This window comes from Pimephales promelas, chromosome 13 (genome assembly GCF_988280905.1).
Source record: "Pimephales promelas chromosome 13, fPimPro1.hap1.1, whole genome shotgun sequence".
NCBI classification, from domain to species: domain Eukaryota; kingdom Metazoa; phylum Chordata; class Actinopteri; order Cypriniformes; family Leuciscidae; genus Pimephales; species Pimephales promelas.
In genome coordinates, this window is record NC_142781.1 from 15736893 (window position 1) to 15759179 (window position 22287).

At 40.5% G+C, this 22287-nt stretch overlaps 2 protein-coding genes across 4 annotated transcripts in view; one reads left to right on the top strand and one right to left on the bottom strand.

The window, feature by feature from the left end:
- usp24 (ubiquitin specific peptidase 24) overlaps positions 1-9778 on the top strand; it is a 70603-nt gene extending 60825 nt beyond the window's left edge. For all 3 annotated transcript variants that reach the window (XM_089118523.1, XM_039692831.2, XM_089118524.1), the window contains 12 exons: positions 171-378; positions 742-831; positions 941-1043; positions 2005-2126; positions 2209-2322; positions 2457-2522; positions 2617-2683; positions 2771-2849; positions 3830-3905; positions 3985-4071; positions 7717-7827; positions 7949-9778. In XM_089118523.1, coding sequence (XP_088974649.1) covers positions 171-378; positions 742-831; positions 941-1043; positions 2005-2126; positions 2209-2322; positions 2457-2522; positions 2617-2683; positions 2771-2849; positions 3830-3905; positions 3985-4071; positions 7717-7827; positions 7949-8011 — 1186 coding nt within the window. In that variant the 3' untranslated portion in view covers positions 8012-9778. The remainder of the gene's footprint in view (positions 1-170; positions 379-741; positions 832-940; positions 1044-2004; positions 2127-2208; positions 2323-2456; positions 2523-2616; positions 2684-2770; positions 2850-3829; positions 3906-3984; positions 4072-7716; positions 7828-7948) is intronic.
- A 1228-nt stretch (positions 9779-11006) lies between these two features.
- Positions 11007-21396, bottom strand: pcsk9 (proprotein convertase subtilisin/kexin type 9). Its single transcript, XM_039692827.2, has 12 exons — positions 21004-21396; positions 18273-18464; positions 18019-18142; positions 17685-17818; positions 17440-17581; positions 15971-16167; positions 15709-15892; positions 15410-15586; positions 14551-14699; positions 14258-14420; positions 13745-13917; positions 11007-12001 (listed from the first exon to the last, which is right to left on the bottom strand). The coding sequence occupies exons 1-12, from the start codon at positions 21178-21180 to the stop codon at positions 11813-11815; spliced, it is 2001 nt and encodes a 666-aa protein (XP_039548761.2). The 5' UTR covers positions 21181-21396; the 3' UTR covers positions 11007-11812.
- Positions 21397-22287: the final 891 nt, after the last annotated feature.

Sequence of the window (22287 nt, forward strand, 5' to 3'; positions counted from 1 at the left end):
TGGCTCTGCAGGAAGAGTTTCCACTGAACCTCCCAGCCAGCTCAGATATGCCAACATCCATTATCTCCGATCACATAATCATGCAAAACGTAGAGAACGGGTTGGATTCACAAAACATTCACAAGTTAATGGGTGAATCTCATAAAGGACATGTCTTCCTATCTCTGTAGGATCTGTCTGTTGGAAGGCAGTGTTCGTGAGGTCCGTGTCGTGGTGGCCACCATCCTGGAGAAGACCCTGGAGAGTGCTTTGTACTTCCAGGACGCTGGGCTGGACTGTCTTTTGGACATGCTGCTTTCTCTGTTGGATAAGGACGTCCCGGACAACTGCAAGAACTGTTCTCAGTACTTCAGCCTCTTCAGTAACTTTGCTCAGAGGGTGAGAACGATGATGTCACTGTTACAGTATATCTGAAAAATGTACATACTATAAAGAACAGAAAGTTCAAGAAAGCACCATTAAAAGTGTTCTATAAAATTTTGCGTCAACAAAAAACAACATCCGTTACCAATAGAGTAGAAATGTACTGCTCACAAATAAACTCTTTCAAACAAAGCAGCTTTCTATTGGTCAGCAAATCTGCACCTTTTCACCCTCACTTGAAACTCCTGATCATGCAGATTCCTATTAGAATGACTGGAATTCAATAGAACGGGAAACCTGTAAATGTGACCCACCTTAAGTCTTCTGAAGCCACAGAGATTGAACAGATTGAAGATATTCACTGGTGATCTGTTTCAGGGCTATGGACCGTGTCAACTGCTGCTGAAACATTCAGCTTATCGTCGGATGCTTGTCTTCCTTCTGGGAGCCAACCGGCAAAACAATCAGGTATTGCAGACGCCTGATCATGTGATTATTGAGGATTGCTTAAGCGCTCATGTTAACCTGTGTGGTTTAATGTCCGTGTTGACGACATTCTGCTGGTTGTGTGTTTTAGCACCGGCGCTGGAGTTCGGCACAGGCTCGAGAGTTCCTGCATCTTCACAACACTCTGGCCTTGATAGTGCTGCACACAGACCTCACGTCTCAGAGGACTGAGGGTACGAACGCACACTGATTTCTGGACATGCACCAAAGTTATTGGCATTAATAAAAACTGTAATGATAGGGACACTTATATATATATATATATATATATATGAAAATGCATAAGATTTTAAAGTCCCCTGCCCCTAAAACTCATATTTGATCACCAAAATTACATATTTAAATGTTTTTCCTTGAAAAAAACTTTCTTCATGCTTTAAAAAGCTTGCATGTAACTCTACACCCTTGACTCATTTAGTATGAATATGTAAATGAGCCCCGCCTCCACTCACTCACACCAGCTCAGAGATCCACTCGTTGACCTGATCGGTTACAAGGTAGTTTGTGACGTCAGGAACACCAGCGATGGTGTTGACTTATGAATTTGTACCTGGTTCATCTTAAAACATATTAAAAACACCACATAGAAACAATATTTAAAATATACATATAAACATGTATAAACAACATTAAAAGCTTGATTTTCACCACAGGGGGACTTGATGAAATTAATGCTTTTATTCAGCAAGGACGCATTAAATTGATCAAAAGTGACAGTAAAAACATTCTATTTATCCATAAAAATATTAAGCATCTGTTTTCGCAATTAATTATAATAAATGTTTCTTGATTGTCAATTCAGCATATTCGAGGGATTTCTGAAGGATCACGTGATGCTGAAAATTCAGCTTTACCATTACAGGAATAAATGACATTTAAGAGTATATTAAATTAGAAAACAGTTCTTTCAAGTTGTAATATAATCACAATATCGCTTTTTTACTGTATTTTTAATTAAATAAATATGATAGTGAGCATTAGAGACTTTTTAATGGTAGTTTATATTATAAAAACAAAAAGTCCAATACGTCCATTCAGTAATGCAGTCTGCTGCTTGTGTGTAGATGTTTCTGGTGTTCTGTGTGACTGATGAGGTAAGTCTAATGTGTTAATTCTGTTCACGTGTGTGTTCAGCTCAAGGAGCGTTCAAGCACGCTTCCTCAGGACTGGTGGCTCCATCTTCACCCCTCCTGCCTCTAAATCCAGACATCAACACGCTCCTCTTTAAAGCGGAAGGACATGTGTATCTCATGGAGGTAAGACTACAGCTCTTTTTCATTCTCTCCTGTCTCTCTCTGTCTATTTTGCACTCTTCTGACTGAGGCTAATGTGTTTCAGGTGATGTTTGCCATGCGTGAGTTGTCCGGCCCATTGTCGTTCCTCATAGAGATGATCACATATTGCTCATTCTGTAATGAACCCTTCTCACTGGGAGTCCTGCAATTACTCAAGGTTGGTATATCCTTACCCATAAGATTTTTTTTTTAATGATTTAATCATGTATAGTTATTATATATTTATAATTAATAATATATAAAATATCATACACAAATCTGAAGTAACCTGACAATGTGTTGATGTTCTAGAATCATCTGGAAACGGCTCCTCCTCATGAACTGAAGAACGTTTTTCAGATGCTGCTAGAGATCCTGGTGAGTGACACTATATAAATGTGTGATATTGTTATGAATTTTACTTTGGAGTAGGGTGTAATGATGTTACGACGCTCTTCCTGTCACCTCTCAGATGGTAGAGGACCCTCTGCAGTCCCAGAGGCTCAAATATGCATTTGAGTCTGAAAAGGGCCTTTTGGGTAAGAACCACATCAATTGGATCTATCAGCATTAGTATTTGTAAGATTAGACTGGTTTGAACTGACTTGATTCTTGTTCATTCACAGCTTTAATGCATCAGAGCAACAATGTGGACAGCAGTCGCTGCTATCAGTGTGTGAAGTTCCTGGTCACACTGGCACAGAAGTGAGTGTGCACAATATGTTTACATACCTGGGTTGTAGAGATATATGATACTGTATAATGGCGTCATTTCAGTTATCATGCAATATTATTTAATTTATCCATAACTGTAGGATATTGATATTGTATATTTTAATTGTTCATTATAATTTATTATATGTTTACATTTAGATGATTTTGCTTTCATCTACAATATCACTCAAATTAGTCTAAATACTCAAACATGTAATTACACTAGTACATGTAATCGCTAAATAATAATAGCTATTAATTTTTATATTCTGCACTATAATATAATCCACATTATATAAATTTAAACATATAAAATGAATGTACATTAAAAATGCGTTATTTTTGCAGATTCCTGAAATTGGTTGCTTTTCTTGTTACGCCTTTAGAAACTATAACACACATTAAAACTCAAGTATTATAAATAATTTATTCATGAGATCATACAATGCATTATTTGTTGTGTTAATTAAATATACTTTTATAGTGCAGTAAAAATAAAAGCTTCAAGTAAAGTGTTGCCCGATTAGTTTTAATTTTAAATGTTATAAATTTCCTTTATTTAGACAAAATGGTATTGAATTTTAATATTTGCCTTTTATCAGTTATTAATCATAACATGAAAATGGTTATTAGCTTATAAGTAACGACTAGATTTTTTAAATATATTTGTGCATCCCTGTTGTTTTTCTGATATGATGAGGCAACAACCAATATTATGGGTTATATTTTAAATGTCTACTATGTTTAAACAATAATTCCTTCCAATATTAAATAAAATGTTTCAAAAATGTTTTAATGTTCAAGAGAAAAGACAGATAACTCTTTAGTAAAAGTTTTGTCTGCTTCCAGTATCTGCCTAAAAATTATGGCTGAGACCGTTATGGTCACCGATAAATGATGCATTTTTAGATATCGTGTTAAATAATGAAGTGTTTCTGGCAGCAGTGATGTTAAAAGCCTCTGTGTTTCAGATGTTCTCCAGCTAAGGATTATTTTAAAGAGCTCTCGGGACATTGGAGTTGGGCAGTGCAGTGGCTTCAGAAGAAGGCATGAGACCACAGATACGCCCTCACACACTAGTTTTTCTTTATTGTGCCTTCTTTAAACTCCCCCTCTCCTCTTTCAGATGTCCGAGCACTACTGGACGCCTCAGAGTAACGTATCGAACGAGACGTCCACAGCTAAAACCTTCCAGCGCACCATCTCAGCACAGGTACTTCACTAACAGTCTGTCTGCCGTATCATTGTGCTGCGTTAATGTCATTACTGAACTTGTTTTACATCATACATAAGCAATATAAATGTACGTATTTGTCAAAATTGTAATTTCAACTTTATACAACTAATACATTATAGTATTTATGTAAGCAATAAGGTACGAGAGGCTGTGCTGAATCGTGAATAAGTAACTGTTGAAGGGTGTTGTTGGGCATGACGAGAAGCGGAGCCGTTACTTATTCATGATACAGCACTTGCCTGGAGTACCTTAATGCTGTTATAAAACGGTGACCACACAATAAAAATATTAAAGTAAAAAAAAAATGTATTAGTGCAACTTTCATTAAGTAAAATTACTAAAAGCCTTCTTTCGCTAGAAAAAAGATAGTCCCTGACCGTGAACAGCAACAGCGTTCCAATGTGTAATATGCATAAAACTCAAATAAAAATGTACTCTGTTACGAACGTAACCTCAGTTCTCTCTAGAAGAGGGAACGAGTACTGCAGATGGAACGAGTATTATCTTAACTTTTTTTCCACGAGATATTGAAGCCAAAAATTATCCTTAATTTTGAATTAATCTAAAACGGATTGCGGCAGCATGCAGACATAGACAAGATGGCTCGCGTGCCTATTGGCTGTCCTACGGCAACTGCAGCAGACTATCAAGCGAGGCCCTTTGGTGACGCTCCAATGGGGATGCTTCGCGCCCATTGCGTCACACTCCCGCCGAAGAGGGTGTGGCCCAGCCCTATAAATATAGCGCGATGGACTGATATAACAGTTTTTTCATCGCCAAAGCGAACCAGAGTGTGTTGCAAGCAAGGCAAGATACGCAGTACTCTAGAGAGAGAACCGAGGTTACGTTTGAAACCAAGTACGTACCGAGGTTCTCTCGTACTGCGCAATATCTTACGCTAGGGGAACACAATGGAAAACGCTGTGCGTTCAGGGATCCAACACCAAAATCCCAAGGGCAGGTGCCCGGGGCTCATAGTGCACAATCACCAGGTACTCACAGAGAGTCTGAGAAGAGAGGCTAGCAGCGTCATTCCCAATAAGTTAGCATCCCAAAGGAGCTAATCACTGTAACAGTCAGGGTGAAAATGTTTGGCCTAAACTGTGTAAGTGTTATTTTTGCCCACGGGACAAATTTTATCGGTCAGCGACCGGTGCTCAAGTGATTGTAGTATTCTGCTCCGAAGCAGCAGGGCAGACAATACTTGATTTTACACCGACAATAGTTTAGCCTGTAAGGCGGGAACCTCTTGGTTATAAAACCTTAAAAATTTAGACGGGCCCAGCCTGCCACCATACAGATAATCCTGTAAGGTAATTCCTCTAGACCAAGCCTACCACGAGGCCATCCCTCTAGTGGAGTGCGCTCTAACACCTAAAGAGCACTTAAGGCCCTTTGACATGTATGCCAGCGCTATGGCATCAATTATCCATCTGGATAGGGTCTGTTTCGATGCAGCTAGGCCCTTAGCACGACCGTTCAACAAAACGAAAAGCTGCTCAGTCTGTCTGAAAGTGGACGAGCGAGACACACACGTAGGCTCTTAATGCCCTGACTGGACAAAGGAGGCTCGCTTCCTTCTCCTCATTATAATCCGGCAGGTGCGGACAGGGAAATAACCTGTGCCCCTAAACGGTGTGTTGAGGGATTTAGGCAGATATCTGTGTCTTTATTTGAGTATGACTTTCGAGTCATTTGGCCCAAATTCCAAACACGGCACGCTCACTGAGAGCGCTTGTAGATCCCCTATGCTCTTTCCTGAAGCGAGAGCCATAAGAAACACTGTTTTGAACGACAGGTGTTTCATATCCGACATCTGGATTGGCTCAAATGGGGCACGTTTCATGACTACCAGAACCGTGGAAAAGGTCCCACATGGGGATTGATGGGAGGATTCAGCCTCTTAGCTCCTTTTAGGAAGCGGACCAGATCGTTTTTCCCTAGACTTTGAGTGTGGATCTCCATCGCTCTTATCCAGCAGCTCTTGAAGGAGGGAGGGAACTCTCCTTCGGAAGCCAGCAAACACCGACCACTTTGAGCCATCGCTGGCACTCTAGCCTGCGCGATCATGTTTAACAATCCCTCGGGAGGTTTACCGGTATCCGTTGATGGCCAATGCGTGCCGCTCCGGGTGAGGATGCCAAATTGAGCCCTCGGCCTGAGAGAGGAGGTCTGTGCTCATTGGTATTTGCCATGGGGCTGTGCTCGTCATCTGCATCAGGACTGGGAACCAGTCTTGGTTTTTCCAGAGCGGAGCCACAAGTAGCACTGAGCATCCAGTTTCCCTGATTCATTCCAACACCTGAGGCAGGAGCGAAGGAGCGAAACTGGGAGAAAGGCGTAGAGTGGGCAGTGGGGCCAGACATGGGAATCCCTGTTCTTGGAGAAAAACTTCGGGCAGTGAGCGTTCTCTTGGGATACAAACAGGTCTACCTGCGCTCTGCCGAATGTCTCCCACGACTGAAGGACCGTCTGCGGGTGCAGTGACCATTCTCCCGCTGGAATATTGTTTCTGGACAGTCTGTCTGGCCCCAAATTCAGGAGACCAGGCACATGTGCTGCTCTCAGAGAGCGCAGATTTTGCTGGGCCCAGACCAGGAGGCGTTCTGTCAACCTTTAAAGGTTTCAGGATTTGACGCCGCTGGCAATTGATGTTGGCTACCACCGACATGTTGTCCGAGCGGACCAAGACATGGCGACCCTTTATTTGGGGACAGAGGCGCCTCAGCACGTTGTGGAAACTTCACTGTCGCACCATGAGTGCAGCAAGCGCAATGACTACACAAACTTAGTCCCGGTCACCTTGGAAGCTGGGCACTATTTTCAGGCGCTGCGTCATAACATCGCGCCTGCTGCAATCATGGTACGACAGTGAAGTTTCCTGATTATTACGCAGGAATTAGAGTATAGTTCCTAGTCATATCAGCCTACAAATCGCAACTTTACATTTTCTGTCTGTCTTAGTGCATGATGTAACTATAGAAGAGTCAAGTTTTAAATAGGAAAAATATCGAAACACTATGGTCTTGTGCACTTCAATGATGTATGCTAAGCTATGCTAAAAGTGGTACCGCCAGAACCGGAGATCGGCTGAATGGATTCAAAAAAGGTAAAACTCAACAGTTTAACTCTGGGGGAGTTGTAAAATGAGCGTATTTCCAAAAAAAATGAGTATCCCTTTAATTGAATCTGTTCATCATATAAAGCGATCGTGTCTCTTCAGAAAATTTGGACTAAACCACTCAATTCATATGGATTAGTTTTATGATCTCTTGATGAACTTTTTAAGCATCAAAGTAATAGTTGCGTAGAGTGTCAATGGAGGGACGGAAAGCTCTCAGATTTCATCAAGATCTTCATTTGAGTTCCAAAGATGAACGAAAGTCTTACAGGTTTGGGACAGCATGAGGAATTAATTACTAATTAATGACAGAATTTTCATTTTCGTTGAACTATTCCTTTCAATGTTTTTTTTGTTTTTTTGTTTTTTTTTTGTTTATTTGCAGCTAAGAGTTTGGAGTAGCTAGCAGAGTAGTTAGCCACCCTCTTTGTCCTTTATGGGAGAATCATGACATTTTACCTGCTAAATGGAGCTCAATGAATGGTGGGTTTTGTGTTTAGGACACTCTGGCTTATGCCACAGCTTTACTGAATGAGAAGGAGCAGTCTGGCAGCAGCAATGGATCAGACGGCAGCCCGGCCAATGAGAACTCAGAACGAAGCCTCAGACAGGTCTCATTATTTCAGCAGTCCACCATCAGTTACATCATAAAACAATCAGCAACATTATGCTAAAACATCATAGTGTTTAATAAATCATTATATTAACCATTTCGTCCTCTCTTTCTCTCAGGGATCTGAATCCCCAATGATGCTGGGCGATTCTCGGAGTGATCTAGAAGATGTGGACCCCTAACAATCCTCATTGTTTGTGCGCAACAAAACACACAAAAGAAATCCCTCCGACGGAAAGATGTTGTGGCTCTAAACACACAATAAGAAAACTGCATTTGATCTTCTAGGGACTGGAAATGGAGCGACCAGAAGCAGCCAAAGGGCCCGTCGGAGCGCTCGCTCTTCAAGCCGCCTCGCCGGAGACGTGAACAGACGCGAATATCTCGTTTTTTTTTCTTTTTTTTTTTTTTCTGGTGGTTAAAGCCTGGCTGGATGAAATCAGAGTTCATGTCGTGCAAGTCATTTAGATGTTTCGTCTGACTCGATGAGTTCTGTCAGACGAATGGGACTTAAAAACGAAGGCTTTCATTTCCTTGACGTTTTTACGCAGAACTACTACTATGGTGCCAGACGGGGTGTTTTAAAAGAAATCAGCGTATATTTGCCAATGTAATTAAGTAGATACTATTCATGAGAAATGTAAAGATGTGTTCCATAAGTGTAATTTCAAATGTAAAATAATATTTTTAAGAATCCTTTACTGATTTTCTTTATTTTTTTTTCTGAGTCTGTTGAGAGGTGCCTCAAATCTTATTCGAAAAAAAAAAAAAAAAAAAAAAAAGAGGAACTTGCCAAGTCTCTGAGAGTCAAATAATCACACCGTTTTTTTTTTCCCTTCTCGTTTTTGCTGGTATTTTTAAAATGCACTTTATATTTGAATTCAGTTTTGTGACAAATTCATCACGTGGAGACAATTGGAAAGCCATGTCCCTCGCTGCTCTCTTGTCCAATCCTTGACTTTCTGAATAGGAAACCGCGTGCGGCAGAAGACACAAGCTGTTTACGCAAGTGCTAGATAGAGAAGTATGACAGTGGACACGGGGGACAGACTTTACAGCGGAAGACACATCGCATCAGCAGATGCGTCCTAAGACATATGCAAGACTCTGAAAACCGATGAACGTTTCTTCCTCCCAAAAGACAATGAGTGCTACAATCAGCAGTGTGTCATCTCACTCTTTCTGTTCATCTGTTTTGATGTTGTCTTGTGCCGCTCTGGTATGAAGGTCTAGGACGTGACACTTTTCAGGGTAAATGTTGCCATATTTGTCCCCCCTTTGTTATTTTTTGTTATTTTGCCTGCATCTTTTCCGTTCAGTCTGCCTTATGCATAGAATGACGGGGCGAGGATCGGCCAGAAAGGGGAGGGGAAAGAGTAAGACAGAGGTTGTTGGAGAGATGGGAAGTTGTCACAGAGCAGTAAAGTGCCTTTACTCGACTCATCCCCTTTGCTGCTCGCATCCTCGTCTTGAGACAAACCAGTGGACACGTCGTGCTACACAAATGCCTGAACCCGCTCGACATGACGATAACATCGCACACGCATATGCTCGGCCGTGCTCATCTCGGAGCGCCATATGAGGACACAGGGCGCTTGTTTGAGCCGGGCCTGTGATGTCTCTCCTTCAGAGAGTCCGCAGGGTGATTCACTTGACGTTTGCTGCTCAATTTATATTTAGACTAGAACACTTCGCAACATCGCTTCAATGTTTACAGCGGAAAGACCTCACCACCACCTTACACAAACGTTTGCTGACAGAGTGAACCGTAGTGCTGCTTTTTACCTCACAGTCACCTGCTCTTTGCGTGTTTTTTGGAAACTTTCACGTTGGCGCTTTTTTGATGTGCTTCTTCGCATGTTTGTACATGTGAGAGACTCTCTTGGTGGAAAATAATTGAGTAAACTGGCCAAAGCTGAAACACGCTGGTCCCTTCCATCTGTTGAAAATCAGCCTAAGAGGATACGCTGGTCGACTCGTCTGTTTTAGTTGGTATTCAGCTTGTTTAGTGGCCAAAAACCATTTAATACAGGCCAGTTGACTAGCTTGATCTGGCTGGGAGACCAACAGCTAAATATTTTCCCAACAGGGCAAGCCTGCTTTGCTGGTTTTATGGGGTTTGGGTCACTTAAACTCTTGGTCTGGCTGGGTGATCAGGTAAAACCAGCATACCATCTTAAACTGATTCAACATTTTTTCAACAGGGGCAGTCTGGTTTACTGGTTGGGCACTTTAACTCTAGATTAGTCAAGCTGGGAGACCAGGAAAACCACTTAAGGCTGGTTTAAGATGTTTTTTTTCTCAGCAGGTTAAGTCTACTTAGCTGGGTTTAGGGGGTTGGGGCACTTAAACTCTTGATTGGTCAGGCTGGGTGATCAAGTTAAACCAGCACACCATCTTAAACTGGTTTAATTTTTGTTTGTTTTTTGTTTTTTCAACAGGACCAGCCTGGTTTGCTGGTTTTAGAGTGGTTTTGGGCAGTTTAACCCAAGATGGGTCTGGCTGGGCAACCAGGTAAAACAAGCAAACCTGTTAAGGCTGGTTTAAAAGAGTATTTGACTTTTTGACTCTTGGTGTCGGCCTCTAATAGTCAGCGAAACACTGCAGTACTCACAACTGCCTTTATACTTTGAATCAGTATATGGTTCATTGCTAATTCACCGCCGCATATGTGGTTAGTGTTGAGATGATAAGTTATATAGGCTTTAGGATGACCGGAGGACTTTTTCTATATGTTTCGGGCTGAAGGCACAGAGTTCAGTGATGATTGAGGGGACAGTTCATCAGATCAGTGCCTGAACATAAGGTGTCTTTCTTATTTTGCTGGAATATGCACATTGGCAAAGATATCACTCTAACTTCAGCTCAGCTGCCTAAATCGGTTTTCACTAACGGAGCCCATAAGAAACGGTGGAGTTGCAGTTTATATGTACTTATAGACAGGGTGTGATAAAGCTTTCATCAAAATCTGATCCTCCTTCCTCCAATCAGGCTTTTTTTAACCCATCCTACACCTGTAGATGCTGTACCAAACAATCGGCAGATCTGTGACAAGGCTTCCAATTTGAAGTTGGGTGTCAGGACAGGGTTGAAGACGCTTGAAGAGTTTTTAATAACCGGGGATTCTTTGATTCATTTCTGCTACGAGTGTGTAAGATGTGTAAAGGAATCTGTTAATGCATGTTAAAACCACATTTTAATTTGTACATCAGAGTTTGACAATGAAAACGTTTGATATAAAAAAGGAAAAACTGGAATGCATAACTTTTCACAGATTGTGTGACATTTGTACGTGTCAAGTCTGAAGTTGATTTTAGGACATTACTCATATAAAGTTTGTAGAAAACTTGTAATGTAAAAATATAGATTTATAAAAAAAAAAAGAGTTCTACTCTTATAAACAGTGCACATGCATAATAGTAGACAATGCTCTCCAAAATATAGTACAAATAGATCTTGTTCAATTCAGAATGTGTAAATATCAAAATGAAAAGTGCTGACTAAATACAGTGTTATCAATATTATTATCAGTTACCAATATTGGAGGTTTGTTAATTAGTATTGGTCCATTTTTTTTTTTAATCAGCCAATATTTTATGTCATTGTACATGATGGTCTCTGTTTTTACATTTAGATTATCTTTGCCATCCAAGGCTCACTTAAAGTCGATCTTTAAAATCGAATATTGTAATAACAATGTTAAATGTAATCTTTAGGCCATAACATAAGTATTGGTAAGAATTTATCAATGCATCCCTATTTAAAATGTGTTTTGCCGTTTAAAAGCCTATTTGTTTAGGGTGTCTACATTGGTTATGGTAACACCAGAACCAGTTTCAATGCTCTTCTCCATTGTGTGATATTCTGTAGTGGCGGAATTGAACTGGCTTGTGTCACACCTCCAACTATTCTGTGTTATAGCAGTTATGTCCTTGGTTACGTTGTTTAGAGAAGGGAGGGAAAAGGAACACCCATCCCCCTCTTCATTGGTCGTGCGGCTGGTGTGACGGGCGGTGCCTGCAGCAGGTGGCGATGGCGGCAGCTCCTTTATCTCCTCCAGATGAACGAACTACACAGGTGTTTTCCAAAGCAAATGCCCCATGAGCGACGGAACCACGAGAAAGAGCCTGACAGCCTGTTAGTGTCCAGGACTCCTCGCATGAAACTTCCACCTAAAATAAAGAATGCAGGTTAGTGCTGCTCAGACACTAAAGGTCCGGTCATATTAGCAAAATTTTGGCAAAATCTCAAATAGTTTAGCGACTGTATGAAGCACAGAAGGCACTTTCAAGTCTTTACAGCTTTCTGTTGGTCAACAGGGCGATTTCGCATGACCAACTGAACCTGATGCAAAATTTATACGTTAAAATGTTCCACCCTTGAGCAGAGCCAGCACGTACATTACAATTAAAATGACAGAAAATGAGATGAACAACAGTAAATTTGACCACACTTTAATTCACCCAAAAGAAATCTATATGAATCGAGTGGTGTAATCCAAGTCTTCTGATGAGCCACTCTTTATATGTTGAACTGTTTTGATTTGGGCTTTTACTTACACTCACCTAAAGGATTATTCGGAACACCATACTAATACTGTGTTTGACCCCCTTTCACCTTCAGAACTGCCTTAATTCTACGTGGCATTGATTCAACAAGGTGCTGAAAGCATTCTTTAGAAATGTTGGCCCACATTGATAGGATAGCATCTTACAGTTGATGGAGATTTGTGGAATGCACATCCAGGACACGAAGCTCCCGTTCCACCACATCTCAACAATGCTTTATTGGGTTGAGCCATCAGAGGATGGGTACATGGTGGCCATAAAGGGATGGACATGGTTAGAAACAATGCTCAGGTAGGCCGTGGCATTTAAACGATGCCCAATTGACACTAAGGGGCCTAAAGTGTGCCAAGAAAACATCCCCCACACCATTACACCACCACCACCACCCTGCACAGTGGTAACAAGGCATGATGGATCCATGTTCTCATTCTGTTTACGCCAAATTCTGACTCTACCATCTGAATGTATCAACGAAATCGAGACTCATCAGACCAGGCAACATTTTTCCAGTCTTAGTCTTATCTTTTTTGGCTTCGCAAATACTTTGCTGCATACCTCGGTTGTAACGAGTGGTTATTTCAGTCGAAGTTGCTCTTCTATCAGCTTGAATCAGTCGGCCCATTCTCTTCTGACCTCTAGTATCAACAAGGCATTTTCGCCCACAGGACTGCCGCATACTGGATGTTTTTCCCTTTTCACACCATTCTTTGTAAACCCTAGAAATGGTTGTGCGTGAAAATCCCAGAAACTGAGCAGATTGTGATACTCAGACTGGCCCGTCTGGCACCAACAACCATGCCATACTCAAAATTGCTAAAATCACCTTTCTTTCCCACTCTGACATTCAGTTTGGAGTTCAGGATATTGTCTTAACCAGGACCACACCCCTAAATGCATTGAAGCAACTGCCATGTGATTGGTTGATTAGATGAGATGAGAAATTGAACAGGTGTTCCTAATAATCCTTTAGGTGAGTGTTGATGAACATTGATCGGTAAACGTAAATAGAGCACTCAAATTTGGTAAATGGAAGCATGAGCATTTATTTTACGATCTCTTTATGAATGAGATTTGGGTGAATAGACTTTCAATGAAGGATAAATCTCTCAGATTTAATTAAAAACATCATTACTTGTGTACGAAGATGAACAAACGGGTTTGAAACGACATGAGGGTGAGTAATTATTGACTGAATTTTCATTTTTGGGTGAACTAACCCTTTAAGTCATGTTTCAATTAATCCAAGAGATTCAGGAGTTAAACTGCCACTTGTATAAATGTTAGAAGCTGTGCATTTGTTTTTTGTGTCCACCGAGTCAAAGGAAACGTCTTGAGAGAATAAGTCACCTGCTCTCTTACAGCCGTGGGTTCGTGTTCTTTCAGATGACATTCCAGAGAGGACGTGTGGCAGCAGGAGGCATATGACGTTACACCCCTTTTAGCAGGACATGCCCTGCGGCTGCCATGTAGAGGTCGATCAGAGTCTGATACCTCTCCAGATGAAGAGGACGAACTGCAGCCTGCAGGGAAAGATGACAGTTGTCACATTCTAGAAACATGAATAGAAATGTATAGTTGGCTCAAGTTGGCTCAAGGATAAGCATAGAGATATCTATTCAAATTAATTTTAAGCCGCATTGACGGCAGAAACTTTACTCATTAAGAGAATCATTTCAAAACAAATGCATGAGATTAGAGAATTATGATTTTTTTCAAATGAAAGAACCTTTTATATAAGACTTTCGAAGTGAAATTATTGTCCGATAACCAAAACCCAATACACTTCAACTTCCACTGAACCCAGAACAATTTATAAATTAATCCTAATGAAAAACGCTGCAGTGCGAAACAATCTGTCACCTGTCAGCTGGTGTTCTGGGGGACATTCTGCATCCGCGCCTCTCCCGGGACTCTCTATCGTCTGGCACTGAGCTTTATGGCCCGTACAACAGCGCGCTACAGCGAACACACCTTGCCCTCCATTCCCATTGACAGCAACACACTCTTTCTGCCCATCTCTCACCTGTCAGAAAGGAAATTACTAAACAATACTCTACTTTACTCACTCTCTTGTGCAACTAGTTACTAGCATCATGCTGACAGCTCAAATAGTATTTTTTTAGGATACTGAACAAACTTTTTCTGATAATGACCTCCATTCTTTCTCCAGCTCTTCCTCCGTTATGTGAGAAACTGGAGCAGCTCAGCATCTCTTCACCGTGGCGACAGCGGGCCACAGTTGTGGCGAAACCTGAAGCGCCCGACCTCTCGGACCAAACCGATCTACAGAGCAGATCCTCTCCTGTGAGAAAACACATGTAGTGGCAACCTCATCAAAAACACACAACAAAGTGCATTAAGGCCACCTTAATGGTTACAGGTATGTTTTGGGCACTTCTATAGCGTTTAAATTAGTCACCCATCATGGCAAAACTAGTCCTAAACTGACATGATGTATTATAATATATTTGGCATTATTTGGTGTCTTAATCGAACTCAACTCTTTTGGCTCTCATATTTCTTCTCTTGTTAAGAAACCTTAACTCATGCATTAATCACATCACGTCTGGATTATTGCAATGCTCGGTTTCTTGGTCTGCCCAAAAAAATGTTTTGCAAGATTACAGTGTGTTCAAAATTCAACAGCAAGAGTTCCCACCTCTACCAGGCGTTCTGCTCACATTACTCCTCTGCTTCATGACCTTCACTGGCTACCCGTGGCATCACGTATTCGCTTCAAGGTATTGCTTTTTAACATTTATGGCATTAAATGGTTTTGCACCTCCAGACTCTATGTGCAAACGAAATGTACTAGAGTCTGGTTGAACCAGGCTAACGGAAAGGCGCTATATAAATAAAACTTATTCTTATATTACATTATATTACACATTTATTGCAATCTGCAAATTATAGTATTGAAATCATCATAAATCAGATTGCAATATCAGTCCATATTATTAATGCCCGTTGTTTGAAAAACCACACTGTTGAAATTTACTCGTGAACTCTGACCTGTGAGTGTGGAGGTCGGGTCAGGCAGGGCGACTACCATGTTGGGTGTAGTGAGACGGTGGTCCTGTGGCAGAGACTCTGGGTTCATGACCTGTTTGACTGAATGATAGAGGAGCTGTTGCAGAAGCTCAGCAGAGCTGGAGTTTGGACTCAGATTCAGAAGTACCGCCGCTACACCTGAAAACACACACCGACCAGAGCAGGTTATATGGACAGACTGACCAAATGTACTCTCATCCGTCTAATAACATGCACTAATAATATTATGCATTAGTGTGTGTGTGTGTGCGTGTGCTAACCAGCAACATGTGCCGCTGCCTGTGACGTTCCGCTCTTCGTAGTGAAGCAGGTAGAGCAGTCACTGGATGCGCTGATGATGTCATCACCGGGTGCGAACACATCCACGCAGCGGCCCACGTTGGTGCCGGTCTTCCCAGTGATCAACGGCTGGTCAGCAAAATTAACGGCCCCTACTGTTATCACCTGCAGCAGCGGAACAAATGATGTCAAAAGCAAATGCTTTCCTGAAGGACTCAACCCGTTGTAATCTCAGGTCAGTACCTCAGGCTCTGAGGCTGGTGAGTACAGACAAGCATCATCGTTGTAGTTCCCGGCTGCAGAAATGAGCACTGCGCCAGATTCCACCATTTTCCTGCAGACAGCGTTGAGGGTGCGACTGAATCCCCCAACAAATGGCAGCAGGAGGATCACAGGTGAGAGAGGCTGAGACATCAGAGATGACTGGATATACTCCAGACCTGCAACAGTGTTGTGTTTTATAGTAATGGAATATGACATTTATTGTTTGTTTGTTTTCCTGTCGAAGCTCGTAATTATTTTCTTGTTTATTGTTTGTCCTTTTATTTATTAAAGTAACACCAGGTTACTTTTCAACCTTCATAATATATTTCCAAGGTTGAATGACACGTCTGCCATAGCCTGACTGGGTCTGTAGCGTTTTTAATCGTACTTTTAAACTTCGGGTTTCGGGTAGTAACCGGCGAACAAAGAGCTACAAAATTCGACTGCTTTACGGCATATACGTCACTTCCACAACCACCCCAACTTAAAATCGGACGTGCGAGCCAAATGTTATAGTCATGGCCGAAGCAGCACAGAAAAAAAAAGAAAGCAAAGGTTTTATCGTAGCAAAGCAAAAAGAGAAAGTAATCGTGTTAAAGGCAGAACGAGGATTAACATTGGGCCAGCGTTTTCTCGCTGGCGTGAGCTGAAAGAGGAGGTGGGGTGCCCGACCGATGCGGACTGGGCTGTCATGCTTTTGGACTAGGAAGTACTGTATATTGCTTGCATACTATCTCTTTGTTTTCTATCTCTATCTCTATAGACTAAAAACTGTAAACTTTAAAAGTTTGGAATCGGTACGATTTTTTAATGTTAGAAGTATCTGCTCACCAAGGCTGCATTTATTTGATTAAAAATACAACAACAAAAACAGTAATATTGTGAAATATTATCACGGTTTAAAATAATTGTTTTCTTTTTATTATGAACGTAATTTATTCCTGTGATGTCAAAGCTGAAATTTCAGCATTTGCTGCTCAAGAAACATTTCTGATTATTATCATTGTTGAAAAGTTAAAAAGAAAAGCATTTATTTGAAATAGGGGTCAGTAAGAATTTATTTTTGGAAATAAATTAATACTTTTATTCAGCAAGAATGCATTAAATTGATCAAAAGTGACATAAAGAGATTTATAAAGTTACAAAATATTATATTTCAAATAAATGCTATTCTTTAGAACTTTCTATTAATGTGACACTGAAGACTGGAGTAATGATACTGAAAATTTAGCTTTGTCAACACAGGAATAAATTACATTTTAAAATATATTCAAATATAAAATAATTATTTTAAATTGTAATAAGATTCCACAAAATGAGTTTTGTTTTTATATATTATTTTTTGTATCACTTACAGTAAGTTTCGGTTTACCTGCTAAAGCTCCATATATAACATATAATGTTATAAATATAGATGTATATATAATACTACTTATGTTTTGGTTTACCTGCCAAAGCTCCTGACACAGTACCCTTGCCTTGGCAATTCAACACTCGGACACTATTTACACTGGCACCTCGAGCGACACCCGAGTCCCGTCCACTGACCACTCCTGCTATGTGTGTGCCGTGACCATCACACTGACTAGCCTGTGGGCAAACGACCGTAGGAAGTGATGGACATATGCTTCTCATCAGCACTTGCATGAAAAACTTCACAGTTATCATAAAACTTTTAATGACATTCACCAACCTGTCTGTGAACTCTGACCCCGTCCTCCTCTGGCACACTGTTGAAGTCCGTCACCATTACCCTGTCCTCAATCTCACGATGAGTCACCTGAACGCTTGTGTCTAAGAGATACACTCCCACCTTTGAGCCGTCATCTGCAAACACAGACAGATCAAGGACCATACATGGCAAAATACTTGGGAGAAGAAGGATTAAAGATTCGAGAGATTAAGCATTTTATTAACATAAAAGCATTTACACAGCACAGAAAGCAAATCTGTGACTTCAGGATCTCAGAAGATCATTTTAGACAGTGATTTGAAAAAGTAGAGTGAGAGAGGAGACTTTAGCTCACTGAGTGGTGAGTATTTTCCAGGCTCATGTTTGTTTTGAAGGATGCGCTGCAGGTTCCATGGGATGCTCTGGGCAAAGATGGAGGAATCCTCTTCAATGTATTCCACATGGGGAAGCTTTACTGCCTGACAAAAAAAAAAAAAGTTTTCATTTAACTTTTCAGACCACAAAACTGTTCTAACATTCTTAAATATAAAATATGAACTGAGATGTAAAATACAAAACTGAGAGCATTATTGTGTAGTGTCTAATTACCATGTGAAGAACATCGCTGCTCATTTTCACCAGAAACCCGTGGAAGGCTCCAGAATAAGTCTGCAGTATTTCGATCAGGTATCCACGTTTCGCGGCTTGTGCACGGAGCCTGCGCGTGGTGCGCTCCACCTGGTTCACATGCGTTCCGTTCCGCATTACCACTATATACTGACCCGGCATGCGCCATGCATCCTGTGCGTAAAAAAAAAAAAAAAGATTTTGATTAGCCTTCTTATTCCAAACATTCCACACGTACTACAGTACATTTATTTTAGACGTTCCTGGCGTATGGCAACTGATGTTGTCGGGACAATTTGCGAGTGTTTCTACACAACTAATAAAACATTGCTGGAAGTAGCCATCAGAAGATAGGTACATGATGGCCATAAAGGGATGGACATGGTCAGAAACAATGCTCAGATAGGCCGTGGCATTTAAACGATGCCCAATTGGCACTAAGGGGCCTAAAGTGTGCCAAGAAAACATCCCCCACACCATTACACCACCACCACCAGCCTGCACAGTGGTAACAAGGCATGATGGATCCATGTTCTCATTCTGTTTACACCAAATTCTGACCAGGCAACATTTTTCCAGTCTTCAACTGTCCAATTTTGGTGAGCTCTAGCAAATTGTAGCCTCTGTTTCCTATTTGTAGTGGTGATGAGTGGTACTCGGTGAGGTCTTCTGCTGTTGTAGCCCATCCGCCTCAAGGTTGTGTGTGTTGTGGCTTCACAAATGCTTTGCTGCATACCTCGGTTGAAATGAGCAGTTTTTTCAGTCAAAGTTGCTCTTCTATCATCTTGAATCAGTCTGTCCCTTCTCCTCTGACCTCTAGCATCAACAAGGCATTTTCGCCCACAGGACTGTCGCATACTGGATGTTTTTCCCTTTTCACACCATTCTTTGTAAACCCTAGAAATGGTTGTGCGTGAAAATCCCAGTAACTGAGCAGATTGTGAAATACTCAGACTGGCCCGTCTGGCACCAACAACCATGCCACGCTCAAAATTGCTTAAATCACCTTTCTTTCCCCTTATGACATTTAGGCCCTGTTTACACGAGAACGCTCGCGGGTGAAAATGTGAAAATATTTTATCGGATGTGCCTTTCGTTTACACGGCGATGGCGTTTTTGAGGCTTAAAAACGCGAAAAAAGTGAAACCACCCTCCAGAGTGGAAATCTTAAAAACGCTCCACCGTCGCGTTCCCGTGTAAAGGGTAAAAACGCAAAAGTCTGCTTGACAGTGAAGGTTGTACACAGGCGCGTGGACTTGGTGTTGTTGTAGTATGCACTCATAGCCGCCTGGAATGCATACTACATTGAATTTCACACACTTTTGCGTCACCATTTGCACACGGATTTCCCACACAAAACGCTTGTCTAAACGCAGAATAAAAAGTGATGACGCAACGCCACTTTTGCGTTTTCTCGTCAGAATCGTTTCCGTGTAAACATAGCCTCAAGCACACCTGATGTAATGAATCAAGGGCATCATTAGTTGCACCAGGTGTGCTTGGGCTAAAACACATGAAATATCTGAACTGGCTAGATTTGTTGAGCGTTATGTCCAGCTAACAATTTTACATTTTGGGAACGTTCTTGTTTGGTTCCCCAAAAAATAACCAAATGGGAACCATGCGGGATCGTTCTGTGTTTGCTGACTCATTTAGTATGTAGTGGTTCAATTATAAGAAATTAGCCCCACCTCCACTCCTTCACACCAGCTCAGAGATTCACTCATTGACAATGTTGTCCTGATTGGTTACAAGATAGTTTGGGACGTCAGGAAGACCCTCGATTTTGTGTTTTTGAGACTGTCTTTGGTTCACTGCAGTTTTAAAGAGAAAATACTCAGCAACGATGTTGACTTATGCTTTTGTACCTGGTTCGTCTTAAATCATATTAAAAACATCACATAGACATACAAACAACATTAAAAACTTGATTACATAGGCTGGCTATTTTTGGGAAGCAAATTTCCACAGAAATGTAAACTTTCCACAAATGTTTTCTACAGATATCCAGGTACAGTAAATAAACAGAACAAAATGTTCAATAACGAGCTCAGTTTTCTGAAACTTTATAGGCTATGTATTTATCTTTCTGTCCGTAAAGCTTTAATGAATGGTCTAGTTCTTAAGGTTGAATTTTCCTGCTTTTATTTAGATGGTGAGAAATATATAATGAAAATATCTAAATGTTCTATTTAAAAAAGTCACAGTGTTATGGCTATATTCATACCATCAATTTGATGTCCAGTACTGGATATTTGGTCAAATAAAGTGTCCTTAATACGCGCATTAAATATTTACAAAAATATTGGGGCTAACATGGTGCCTCCTACTTTAGACTTTAAATATATAGGCTATGTATTAATCTTGTTCATTAGTTTTACTTAGGAAATTAGTAATTTTACATGCATTATTTATTTTGTTTTATTTCATACAATGAATTAAAAAATCTGCATCCTGTAGAGTAGACAGTAAAATCAAATTGCCTGATTTAAAAATTAAAAAAAAAAAAATTCCTTTATCAAAATATTTTTTTTTACTTTAATAAAAAAGAACCAAATGTCGAGTCGGCCTACTGAATTATTGAATTTTGTACTTTAAAATGCAGCATGTTTTTTTTGTTTGTTTTTTTTTTCTTCTTCTTCATTTAGAAGAAATATCGTTTCTAATATCAGGTAATAAGCCCATACAGTGATTCATTAATTTAGCCATGTACCTTAGTGCACCTGTAAAACTGGGCAGATGGCCTGCTCTCTGCTTCAGGCTGGGAGTCATCATGCAGAATTAGAGACAGGATCATCTCTTCATCCTCAGTGTAGTCTTCATCACTCCTAACCATAGCCAGAAGCCCCAGAAGAAAACTCAAACAGCACACCGTAAAGACGCCTCTCATCCTTGTGGGCACTTTTTGTGCTTTTAGGTCAAGATAGAATATAAAATAAGTATCCTAGTTCAAGTGATATTGCTCAAAATTCCCTTTTTAGGATTGTTGTTCGTCATATGGAAAGGCAGAGGTATGAAAGAGAGAGAATTAGAGCTGAAGTGTATCCTCTTGTCATTTAACATGTCATTTGAATCTCTCGGATAAACTGAACGCTGTGAGGTGGAGCGTGCTGACGTTTCTCTGTGCTTGTATCGAACGATGTGCGGTAATAAATACAGCAGAAGAGGAGTCAGATTACAGTCCACCCACACACATATTATTACACGCACTATTCCTGCATAGGCTTGCAACGTTTGCTGAAATAAAACCTGTAAAATGAAAGTGTCAATTAAGTGGATACAAAGAGCCTAACAAATAAAGTGAACAGCCATAAACAATAAATTCTGTTTTATTGATTTAAAAAAAAAAAACTAGGAAAAGGACACATGTCTAACCTGCGAGCGTTCTGGAGAGTCAAAATCAAAAAGGTTGCAGTTTTGCACGTGTCGATGTTGCTTCACTTTGACCAAATACAGATTCACGTCGTCCTCTGTTGGCCAGATAGTGGTATTGTTGAGGGGCTAAAAGAGTCATAATCAAATGAAACGTGCAAAACACAATACGATCCATATTGTTAAAGTGGGGTATTTTTTAGGCCTATCTGACAAGTTGACTCATATCCTATTGACTGAGGTTTAAAAAACCCATCTCTTGTTGACTTATGCATTTAGCCTACCTGGTTTGTCTTAAAGCATATTAAAAACACCGCATAGACATATAAACAACATTAAAAACTTGATCGCACAGGCTGGCTATTTTTGGGAAGCAAATTTCCACAGAAGTATAAACTTTCCGCAATGCTTTCTACAGATATCCAGGTTTAGTAAATAAACAAAACAAAATGTTCAATAACGAGCTCAGTTTTCTGAAACTTTATATGCATTTATCTTTCTGTCTGTAAAGCTTTAATTAACGGTCTATTTTCGTTAAAATTAAGGTTTAATTTTCACGCTTTTAGATAGATGGTTAGAAATCTATATTGAAAATATCTATATGAAGAGTTCAGATGCAAAACCC

Excerpts from the sequence above, each read along its gene's own strand:
- pcsk9 (XM_039692827.2), bottom strand. The coding sequence starts at position 21,180 with ATGAGAGGCGTCTTTACGGTGTGCTGTTTGAGTTTTCTTCTGGGGCTT. Across the intron at positions 15,587-15,708 it reads GGCAGCGGCACATGTTGCTG|GTGTAGCGGCGGTACTTCTG; the intron begins GTTAGCACACGC and ends GTGTGTTTTCAG. Across the intron at positions 12,002-13,744 it reads CCACGGCTGTAAGAGAGCAG|GTGGAAGTTTCATGCGAGGA; the intron begins GTGACTTATTCT and ends TCTTTATTTTAG.